This window comes from Neodiprion fabricii, chromosome 2 (genome assembly GCF_021155785.1).
Source record: "Neodiprion fabricii isolate iyNeoFabr1 chromosome 2, iyNeoFabr1.1, whole genome shotgun sequence".
Taxonomy (NCBI): Eukaryota; Metazoa; Arthropoda; class Insecta; order Hymenoptera; family Diprionidae; genus Neodiprion; species Neodiprion fabricii.
This window is the reverse complement of record NC_060240.1, coordinates 12,386,603-12,399,058: the sequence shown is the minus strand read 5'-3', so window position 1 is coordinate 12,399,058 and position 12,456 is coordinate 12,386,603. Positions and strand designations below refer to the sequence as shown.

Here is a 12,456-nt window from a genome sequence, read left to right as displayed (position 1 = left end):
TAGTAGTGCGAGGATTAATTTGTGTACATTTATAATACTGAATAGTGTTTTCACAAAAATCGCAGACAGAAGAGAAAAGTTCCAACGCTTCGGACCCTCAAATTATCGATATATTTTAGAAATGCATGCACGGAGAAAAGGGTAGCTGTACTAAGTATTCACGTGCGACATAATAAGCGTTGAATTTACCGTCGCAGAACGAGGATGAGTTTTATACTGTGTATAGTAAGAATTGTGTTACAGAATCCGAATAATCGTCGTATTGCGACGGTAAACCAACTGCTACTTAACCATATGTAAAGTTTTCCTATACTCATTTCTCTGTGTAATATTTCAACGTTAAATAGATTTTCAATTATTACTTGAGGTCTGTAAAATCGTTTGAAAGTATAAACAAGATGTCGCATGAACGTGTTATACCTAATCTTAATTACCCGTTAGCGCCTCGAAATTTTACCTAAACCTCATTTGGACCTCGGGAAAATTTCGATTTTTTTTTACACTAAAGTGAAACTTTCTCAAATAGGAAACCCCTGAGTAAAAAATAAGTCAAAAAGTTCTTATTCCGATGTTTCAAAGTTATAATCAGCACCAAAATTGGGACCCATTTGACCCTAGAAAGACTCAAATGCAATATTCTTGGTTTGGACGTCAAATAATGCTTGCGGTTTTCTTTTCTCGAGTTCTGCAGATACCAGGTTCAATTTCGATCTACAGTTTTTGAGAACTTTGGGCTCTGTTGAGTAAAACTCGGCTGTGAGGTTTACGGAAGATGTAAATGAGACCGAAATTTGAGTTAGCATATCTGAACTACAAATATATAGTAACCCTCAAACCTCAAAGAGGTTCAAACAAGTTATAAAGTTGCGGCTCGGGTTCCGTTGCCAAGTTCCTCACTGGTAAAAAACGCGGGAGATTCGGTATATAATCATAGAATCCCGAGTCAAGTACATCGGAACGTTTCAGAATGAACAACAGCTTCAAGCAAAATGAAATACTCTTCAAATATAATAAAATATAGACGCGTTTCCGAAAAAATCGAGCGTTACCTGATACATAATGTTTCAATACTGAAGTAGTAATACGCGACATCTGTCTTCTTGTATGTACAATTATTTGCACTGAGTATTTAATTTTGTTAATTCAATATTTGCTTTATTACTCGTAACCCTATTTTAGGAAGGACATATGCATGCAGTCGACGCCATTTACGACGCCAGGTGCTGCAGAAGAAACACGTCGACAAAGATCCTGCATTAACGGATCAATCCACCTCCCATATAATTGCGAAAAATTTTCGATGAATCGATCGAAGACGTCGTGAAGCAAATTTAGCGCTAATTCGTCGTCAACGATGAGGCCGAATTTCGAAACGTCGTTCAGATCCCGATATACCTAATATTCGGCACATTTCGTATTCATTGGAGAAAAATGCGTACATCAAGACTGATTAAGATCTAGTCAAACAGTCCAGCTGCAGCTGTTTGAATATTACACCTAGCACTAGAATATGGCACGTTAATAACCAGATTACAACTTGCAAAACTTGAAAGGTACACGCCTATTGGCTGCGATTAAACCTGTCAATGCGATGCGAAAGTGATTACAGTGTCCCGTGTGTAAATTCATCCAACTGTCGAATTATTTGATTAGTATCATCGAGCTACGACCTAAAGGCGGCGAAATTACCGCAAGAAAGTAAAGCTAGTGAAGAACACGACGGAAACTACAGTGTTCCAACATACATAAACGAATAACGTTAATTGTTCAAAATCGCTCCGAATACTCTAACGCAATTCGTATAAGAATTCACAGTTCATAGACCTCGAGGAATTTGACAAGAATCATTTACAAAGATCATTTTATGCGCGATCTCGAACACGGAAGACCAGAAATATGGCAAAAGAATTTTGGATATGTTGAATTTTCCGTGCTCGTTATACCGTCTTGTTGCACGAGCAGTGGTGAACCGTGAAAGTGAAACCTGCACCCCGCTGTGAGCCAGTGAAAATAGAGGGTGGAACGGACCTCTGGGTTACAGGTAAAGCGGGCATAAGGTCTGCAAGCCAAGAAGAAGTATCGCACTCTGTACTAGATGACTATCGCGTTTTTTGGAACTCCCGGAAATCTTGCGGGTGGTCCGAGCGCGTTAGGGCAAGGCCGAATTTGTCATACCATTGGTGGTGCCGTTGGCGAGACCCTGCAGGTGGTAATGTCCAAACGAAGGACCTCTGGGCGCCATGATGGCCGCTATGCTGAAGTCCGTCGCCTTGCCCCTCTCCCCCTTGGCGGGCATTCTTGCGTCGCACAACACTAGGGTATCCGGCACTCCCTCACTTAGCGCGCGCCTTGTCCGTGCAGCGCTCAGCACCGTTCAAGAAAACGTTGATATAGCGATAATCCCACACATGAATTAGCCGGTTGAAAATCCGGAATCGCCACACGCGCACCGCTCGGTTGCGAGATGATACGCGTTCGTTCAGCTGCGTTTTCGCGGCACACAACGCGTCTGCGCCAGCCGACTTCCCGATCCTCACTGACCTCCGCTCCTCCTCCCCAGTCTTCTCCCCTCCACAGCGAGCGCGAGCGATAAGACGCTGCGCGCGCAACGCCGCGCTCGCTCCGCCCACACCGCCAATGACCAATCCGAGCCCGGTGGGCGGGGCGTAGAGTGATTGCAACGGGATCGGAGGCGTGGACTTGGGCGCTTAAGGGAGAGGATCGCCGCTTTTCACTCCCGAACACTCAGCGCTCGAACAGATCGATTGGGATAGTAACATGTTTGTTCACCGGGCGTCGCGCTCCGCCGGCCACACCGAAGGCACACCTACCGTAGAACGTCGCAGCAGAAAAATCAAACTGTGCTGCTGGTCTGGTTACGGCCACCGGATCCCCGTTTCGCACCGCATGTGACGTGATACACAAGAGAACCGCCATTAAAGAATCACCACAAAGGATCTTGGTGCGAGGATCTTACACTACCTCTCTGGCGTTTTGTCCAGTTGGGTATGTGCGTGTGTTTTTTAGTACCGTCGATTTCGGTTCAACACCACTTCGATTATAGGTATACAATCAAGATTACAACCAAAAGGCACAATATTCGTAATGCAGGACAAAATGTATGTTTCACTTGGAACAGGCGCTAAGTCGGCAAATGGTGACTTATATTCACCCGTAACGAGGTGGAGCAATTATGGTCAATAAACCTAAAGCCCAAGCTGTTTGGATAATCCGAAAATTCGTCCATTGTGAAAGGATATTTCCAACCATATTTAAGTAAATACTCCAAAATTCTATAGTGCGCCAAAACGTAATTGGCACACTTTAGATATTCAACAAATGATTTTACAGAAAAAAAATCAGGATTCCTTGGGAGCTGCATGATAATAAAGAAAATACAACGTGTAGAGTTTTTACGAAAAATTGATATTGAAATCTATTCCAAAAGTGTATCGTAATCCATTGACAATACCGCAGATTTTTCACTAACTTTTCGAATTCTGGTAAAAAAAAAAAAACGTACACGATATATTCTTTAACTAGGGCAGAAATTGTCATTTACGAGTACATAGATATACACCGAGGAAAATTTCATTTGTTATAGTAACTAGAAAAATTCAGTAAACCAAATATCGTTGGAAAAAAAAAATGTTTGAGTCATTGTGGGAATTACGAAAAACGAAGTACGCGTAATTATTTTGCGCTATTGTCGATACTTGTTTGATAATTGCAACGCAAAATCAGTTTCTGAGGTTTACTCTACTTTTTTAGTTAAAAAAGGCTTTAACGTCAATTTATTCTTGCACAAGCATTAAATTTTCGCAACAGTTACACGAAAATATAGCAACAACGATCGTAATGAGAAAGAATAGTGATGGATACTAGACTTTCTAGTTTTTGACTACTAGATTGTGGTAAAAAATGAAAGTAACCGGAACTAAAAATTTCTCTCGGTGTACCAATCTGTATACTCGATAGTTGCGGGGTCAGTTTTTTTTTGAAATATTGTGCTGGTCACAGGTTGAATGGTGAGAAAATTTGAAGAAAATATATCACGCACACTCGCGGAAAGTTGAAACCCAGCACAGAAGTCGAACAACGCATTATCTGTAAGTCGACTTGAAAGCTGGCGAAAGACAGATACGCATCTGCCGGCAGGATGCAAGCCTCGCATATACGAGACGTTTGTGAGCGAGCAGCACAACGGTACGAATTAATACAGGCAAGACGTTCAGGTGAAGGGAGGCCTATTGTGATTATAATATTTTTTTGGGGCACGTCAAAATATCGCATTTGCCATCTGAATCGCATCTGAAACGCTGGCTGGTCGTCGTGCCCACGAAGTAAACCACAAAGGATTTCCCGTTTAATACGAACAGCCGAAACCTCCTTCAGGTAGCCGAGCTGCCGCTAAGCGGCTTGTAAAATCAGCCACAAAATAGACCCTTGGTTTGGCTCTCCCTCTTTCGCTCTGTCTCTCTCTTTCGCTTTGAGTAGGCACTTACATGCATTTCTATATACGTATAGTGTATACGTTACGCGTCGTTAAGATCACCGACAGATATGTACACATATTAACAATACGTAAGTATGTGTATGTATGTACACATGAGTTGTAAGTACACAAAACACGAGTCAATCGGCAATCGGATTTAGACAAAATCTCAGCTCAACTCGCTACGTGAAAAAGTTCTCCGCTTTGCTTCATCATCGCTATAATCCCAAAAGAAAACAAGTTCTACACAACTACAAACCTGTACTGGCAATTCGTTCGGTAATTATTCAGGTATTATTACGTCTTGTTAGGTCGTGACAGTATCAGGTAACTACACCTCAAGGTGTGCATGCACCAATTTTTTTTCGTTGCGATAAAACATGCCTGCCAACTTCGTCTGATCCGGATTTTTCAATTAGGTATCAAATTGCAAATTACAATTGTATTTTTAATTGCAAAGCAACGTCTGCGAGCATTCATTCTAATTGTCATTTGCATGAATCAGATTGCGCGCATCGTAAAATCTTACAGGTTATGCAACTTACTTAAAATTTCCGTATCAACTGCTTTGACTCGAAAACTTCCTGGCCAATAATATTTTTTCACATTGGCATCGGCGACACATCGAAGTCAACTAGCACATGCACCGAAACAAAAGACGACTATCCTTGTGCTGTTGAATGGTTCGGTGATTGTGGGATTAAGTTGGACTGGTTTCGAAGCTGGTAGCCCGGATGCAAATCGCAACGAGATCCAGGCCCGAGTTGGATGAGAAGGGAGTCAACGCGCAGTCATTCATCATCCGAAGGGACGATACGCCTCTGAGTGGGAGTAAAGGAACGATTCCGGGCCACCCACGCGGAATGTGGCCCCCTGTGCCCCAAGTTTTTCTGCATCAGACCATGGCCAGACTTGCCGAAGGAACCTCGTCGCAGGACTCGCCGTGTCGTCCTTCCTTCCTACCTAACAAAACGTAACGACATGCTTGACACAAATTTCAACAGTGCAACGAAGAGTTCATCTCTTCAACTGCGGCTCGCGTTTTGCTGACCGATAAAAACTAAAGTGCCTGACATTTCACTTACAATCAGTTTATAGCATACAGTGTGCATGTAAAGTCGTCGCTACTGTGCTGTACAGTCCGTGATTGTGTTCACTTTTTAGTACAACCGGAAAATATGATGATCCTGGGTACAAAATGAGAATTACTTTTGCTACCAGAATTAACCAGAAAACCTTAGGATCTTTTTTTTTTATATAAAAGTAACAAATTCTGTTTATTTTATAATTTGATGTCGGTGCATCAATTATAAAGTGTCCTTGTGTTCATAATAAACGTAGTGAACTGAATGAACAGGCTTGATGCTTAAAGTAGCAAAAAATTCATGATATTTACCAGTATATGATCAGACGACGAATATAGTTACTTGCAAGGTATTCTCTTTTAATTCCGATAATATCTGGAACGCCGTTGTAATGATATATTTCCATTTTACTGTAATTTCCTAGTAACTTTCGAAACTGAATTTCGTTTCAGTGTGTTATTCTCAGTTATTCTGTATAAGCAATTAATTGAATCCCTAATTAACAAAATGAAAAAAATATACGATGTTCGTCGAATCACAAGACGTTGACTGTTTCCACTACGTATAACTCCTATACACCGACACAATTATTTCCTTACACGGATATTGTTTTGTAACGAAAATTAACAAGTTCCGTCTACCTGCAAATAATTCAACACAATTATCTAACGTGTATCCAGAGTTGAGTTGTTTAAATATTGTAGTAACACCAAAATTTGGTTGGCATGGCTCCAACAGTATAACTTGCACGTTACTATTATACATATTACATATATAGAACGATAGCTATACGGCTGAAGGTGGAATTTTTCTCAATGGAAATTCCTTTTAACCTGAGGTAACTTTTTATGCTCGAGTATATTTTTAGCCTGATCAACCGAACGTCAGTATTTTGTACACTCGAAGAAAAAGTAAAACAGCCGAGTGGTTGAAACAGTGATCACGAGGCGTACGTTTCCGACTGCAAAGTTCAATCTCACGAAAATGTTGTATACGGTATACGTTTCATGGAGAGATATTTATAGAAGAGAGAAACTTGACTGCAGGCGTCAACTGACGTTTCAGGTAGTGTGATAAGTGGGACCGTATAATTCTTTTATACCTGAACCAAGATGCGAGGAAACCGTATTAAATTATTCAACGGAAGGTGCAGTTACAAGACCCGCAGGGAGACATTTCCCTTCCAGCTTCCGTTTCTATGTTATGTGCGTAGACGTGGACTCTTAGTTGTTTCCTGCTTCCAAAATAAGCAATGGGGTTGCAGGTCGGCCGTCATACTAATTCACCCTATGGGGTTCGCGACGCAGAATTCCACATCAAAATGAATTTTCCGCGAACGTAGGAATTAGTTGATCTTTCCATTTTCTTTACCTTTTGCACGTTAAATAATCCGCGCTTTACAGAAATATTTTATTTGCAATTCTCTGGAATTATTTTTTGATTTAGGAAATTGTTTTCAATCGACGCGAAGCATAACCCTGTAACTTCTTTTCTAAAGAAATCCAACAGAATTTTAAAAGTATCTGTGGAGTGGAAATTTTTAGGGTAATCGCACATTTTTCTAGTTATAATTGAGGAATTATAATCGGTAAACCATAGAATACCGAAGAATCACAATTTCAACCAAAGTGAATATTATTTAAAGTGTGACTTCGATGTTGCAAAATAAACAGAGAAATTGATATTAGCGTCGTGAAAAAAATCATTGAATTTTTCTAAAAACCTCTATAATTGATATATATTCTGAATTTCACTTCAAATGCTGATATATTAGCGAAAAATTCCAAATCATACAGTGAATTGTGAGTTGTGACAAGATTTCACTATAATTTGGTTCTAAGTTCGATTTTAGTATTTCCCATTAGAATCTACAGCTGCAGAAGTATGAACATACTTGATAAAATATATTCGATATGATTGAAAATAAAACCGAATATAGACATTATACGTAAGCTAAGAAGTAAAAAAGAGTAATAATAACGCAATTCGGTTATTGAAAAAGACGATTGCTCCGAAAGATGAATAATAAAAATATGCCTAAAGTTTGTATATTTTGATCGAAGTTCGTTGTTCCGATAGTTACTGATTGTCTAAAATTATTCAGTAACCTGCAATGAAAAACGCATACTGAAATTTTGAAAACTTAACCCCTCCAGAGTAATTCCAATGCCGCAAATGGTGACTGCTTTCTAGCGTTTCGTTATACGTAATCGTTACTAACTTGAATCGCATTCTGTACTATACGTACAGGCCCCGTATAATCTGTAAAGTGAAAAACATGCGTGAACAGATAAAGATACGTGTAAAACGATGCCTAAGACGAATATGTACCACATGTATGCTTGTGTCTGCATACATCGTATACATACATATACGTATAGATGTATAATGTATGTTATATGCAATATGCAGCATGTATAAGAAAGACCGAAGTTATACAGCGAACTGACGGACGTGTGTACCCATAAATATTAAAACGATGGTTCAGCACTTTCGTTCTACTCTTATAGCGACTGTCTACCTGCTATAAGTATAATCCCTCCACCCTGCGCCCTTCCACCCTGACGATCATTAAGCAGCGACGTCCATTCCGACAGTTTATACTGCATCAATGCAGTGTGTATACCTCCAATTCCTCTCCTCGAGTTTGTATAAGTGGATGCGCGGCGCTCGCTCGACATGCCTTATTCATGGGCAGCCCTCCTTCCTCGTCACTCCGCTCCCAGCCCCCCCCCCCCCCTCCCGTCCCACACGCCCCAACACATGTTCTAACACCAAGCGTAACACACCTACCAACCTACGTAACCACCTATCTATCCCGCTGCCTACCTTCTTCAATCGGCCGCGACCCACGCCTGCAGCTCGGTCGGTACACGTGTCACTGCATGCCTCCGTTTTCAAGGGTGTGGCGCCATCGCGGGCTAGACGCCCTCGAGAACTTAGCTCTCTGACTTTTATACCTTGCATTATATGTATACACTCATATTTAGCCTCCAGCAGCCTTTCAGACGCGTCTCCGTATATTCTTTTTTTTTTTTTTTCATCTTCTCTCTATCTCGCTTTATCTTCACTGTATGTATACATCCGCCATACGCATGTTGCAGCACATACTTTTTGTATATACATATATCTACACATATATACACATGCAATATATCTATACGTACACGGTTACATCGCATTGTATAAACCACGTTGCACCTAGTCGTGATTTTCAAGTGGAACCACTCAGCGTGCAGTTTGTCGTCGTTTACTCTGGGCACACTCGACCCACTCGATTCGGGCAACCCTCTCGAGTAGCTCGTGCCGTCCGAACTGAATCTCGAGTCGCGGTTATACAGTAGCTAGTGAGCCTGAAAGCTACGAGAATCGGAATGATTCGATCGAGAAGGGTTTCGAAGGTGTTGTTTGTACTCGCAGACGCCATCTAGCGGAAGAAAATTTACATTACACTCCTTTTTGCATACGGGTCGTGTTGTATCATAAAATTCATTTTATGACCTGCGTTTTAATATTTTCTCAGTCAATGTTACAAGACAATAGTCCAACAGCTTGCTGCACGACGTTTTCTCTGACAGGATATTCTCAATATTTGGCTGAAAACAATCAGCTGATAGCTCAGTGCGACGCCATATTGATCTAAGCAGACTTCTGCACTTTATTGACGATTCTATGGCGTACCAAATACCTGGATTTTCTTAATCTCTTTTTACACCTGAGGAGTTCAAGATGTTGTTGCTATAACCTTGCGTTCGTTTTGGCTCGTTACTGGCGATTGACTCTTTTTAGTATTCAACAGCAGTGGCAGGCTTCTCTTTGTTTATGACGACCCATGGTGGTTAAGGGGAAAAAAGAGAGCGATTAGGACTTGGGGTCTGAAATTGCCAACGCGATCTCGCAAAGAATCCTGAGCGAGAAGCGAAACCTCAAGTCGCACACCCCACTTTACTTTTTCAGCGGTTATTCCGGCCTAGGTGGAACGCTAAACGGCCGCTCTGGGACTGCAATCGAAATTAGTTTTTTAATTGAACGACTTATTTAGTGATTAAGGAGGGGCAATGCGAAAGAATGATGGATGCACATTTACGTTCAAACCACCACCATCTGCCTATCCTCCTGCTGTATACCCACTTTTATTTCATCGTCTTAAACACAGTAGAGCCAACCGGTGCAGATTGCCTCGCTAAGAGTTCAGTTCTAATTTTGAAAGAAGCTTATCTCACCCCGCCGCCCGGTTATCAACTCTACTTCAAAAGTTCAGCATCCGCGCTGTTACACATCTTCAAGAGACTACTTGCGACACCTCCGCACTCGTTAGAAGTCGATTGTTCTGTGAAATGGTTTAGTCCAATCTAGTCGTCAAAATGCATAGAGATAACCGTGTCGTAAATAATTTTAAAAGTTACTTTTCAACATGTATTTCGCTCTGTCCTTTTGTATTTGTATTATTCACGATCAGTGGAAACTGAAACCAAAACGATCAGCTGATCACTCAATGCGGCGCCATCTTGCTTGGAGTACAAATTGTCGGTCGTAAATAAATCTTATCCTCACAATTGCAAATATTGTTTCAAAATTTTCTGCTGACTCTTGCCAGCAAAATATGAAATGTAATCTTATAGAGTATTTTATTTATTTACTTACTAAGGGCTGTATGTCTGCGCGCTTCGCGCCTCACTCATATTTGTGGATGTGTGGCCTAATTTATTCTAGCCATTGAAGCACCGTAGATCACTTGAAACGTAGCTTATTCTGGGCTTACAATTAGTGATGGTACAATAACCTTCCGCATTTGGACTAGACTTTGTGTCGTATAATGTGCATAATCTTTAGGTGATTCAATTGATACGTTATGTAATTCATCGCCTATGATGTGAGTCTGTAATTCTCAAAGGCATACCAAAAACGTATATTCTTAGATTATATTGTTAGAGTTGAAAACAGTTTTACGATGTAGAGAGATTTTTTTACCACGGAATTGGAAACACACTCAAAATTTGAACGTGGCATCTTCGTGCACGCGGGCCTCTACACAAATTTATGTATCCACACTCTGAGGGAGGGAGATCTCAAGCATAACGCGTACATATATAATCGTAGATATGAGTATGACTAATCGTAAATCCATGGGTATAAATAAACAACGCCGCTTGAGCTCGCCAGCGTCTTGCTTATACTATACCTACCTGAAGCATTTAACAGCCGAGAGAACGAGCGTATTGCAGGAAAGCGAGCAAACGAGCGAATAAGATACAAGTATTGAATTAATTGCCGCGATTTAAGAAGTTAAGCGACTGTAATGTGCACTTGGCCTGCATGCCAGACACTGCACTAATTCACCCAAGGCATCTCAGGCGTGTTATGTAGGTATGTACACTTGGGGACAATCAATCTGAGACGTATAATTTTTTCTACTAGACAGTTATGTTGGCAACACGGAGAAACCTACAGCGCCATAGTCGGCCAAGCGCGGAACAAACTCAATCTCAGTAAACATAACATAACCCATGACCGTCGAATCTAACCTTAGAATACGTGTGAATCTAACAAGTCATTATTCCCGCGGTATTTTAAGGTTAGATTCGACGGTCATGGGTTATGTTATGTTTATTGAGGTTGAGTTTGTTTCGCGCTCGGCCGACTATGGCGCTGTAGGTTTCTCTGTGCTGCCAACATAACTGCCTAATGTAAAAAATTAGCCGTCTCAGACTCATTGTCCCCAAGTGTACATATACGCCATAGCCCACACACAAGTATACCTACATATAAAAATAAAATACTCGTATCTTATAATGGAAAGTCGGGAAAATGAACTCCCTTGCCCGAGGAAATGATATAAGGATCGTGGATTCTGAAAGGTAATAAAGATAAAATGATTACAACTTCCGGATCGTGGATAAAAAGTAAGATGCAATTGGAAAGTAGATTATGGGATTTCGGACTCGTTTGTTATACCATGAGGTTCACGTTTAATCTCACCTAGATTCTGGTTCCTCGATGATTTCTATGCAGACCGATCAATAATCGCTTTGGAGATGATTCAGGGACCTGGATGGACACATTGTGGTTGACAGTGACAACGGCGTACGCGGCCAGTCATCGTTCTTCTCTGTTCCCGAATGGGGGAACGTGTGGTCGAAGTCAGTTCAGAGCACAAGACGCGCAGGTGTTTCAAGAAAATGTTAGGTATACACTATCATACGTCTATGATCGGGCTGCGAAGGGGGCCGAATCCTCCGAAACGCTGTGCCGCGCCGCCGTTTGTATTCTATCTTGAGGGACGACTGTTCGAAAGAGAATAATGCATTCTGAACAAGGGTAGACAACTGACCACTCTCTCTCTGTATAGATGTCCTATCCGCAGGGGGATTAGCTCAGTCTGCAGGTTCTGCTCTTCATATTTTGTCAGGTCAGGGAACGATGGAATCGTATATAAGTGGTTTATTTTTTTTCTTATCTATCGCTACATCGCTCTGTCAAGTCAAACCAATTTCAAAAGGTATATAGAATTTCATTTTTTATTACAACAATTTTGTCAGTACTGTTACAGAAATTCTGAATCAATCGTTAGAATGTCGTAACGACTGTAATTATTTCATCAAAACATATGTTTGGAGGAAAATTTTCGGGCTATGAAGGGGGCACAAAACCGCTGTATATGTATTATGTAGTTGGTTTATGAAGTTAACGAATTTCGAGAAACGAATACTTTTATTTCAGGTTCTTGAGACAATTAACTAATTGTGACTCAATTTTGAGGTTGATTACAACTCTGAAGTCTGATATTTGTCTTTTTTTTTTTTTAACAGAAAATTGCATTTGCCTTTACGACCCTCAAATTCTATTTTCTTCGAACTTTGGAGCGCTTTGACTAAA

At 40.9% G+C, this 12,456-nt stretch overlaps 1 protein-coding gene across 2 annotated transcripts in view; it reads right to left on the bottom strand.

The window, feature by feature from the left end:
* Positions 1-2,526, bottom strand: part of LOC124175667 (T-box transcription factor TBX20-like) — a 34,293-nt gene extending 31,767 nt beyond the window's left edge. For both annotated transcript variants that reach the window (XM_046556070.1, XM_046556071.1), the window contains exon 1: positions 2,176-2,526. In XM_046556070.1, the coding sequence (XP_046412026.1) occupies positions 2,176-2,296 (121 nt within the window). In that variant the 5' untranslated portion in view covers positions 2,297-2,526. The remainder of the gene's footprint in view (positions 1-2,175) is intronic.
* Between the last annotated feature and the right edge of the window lie 9,930 nt (positions 2,527-12,456).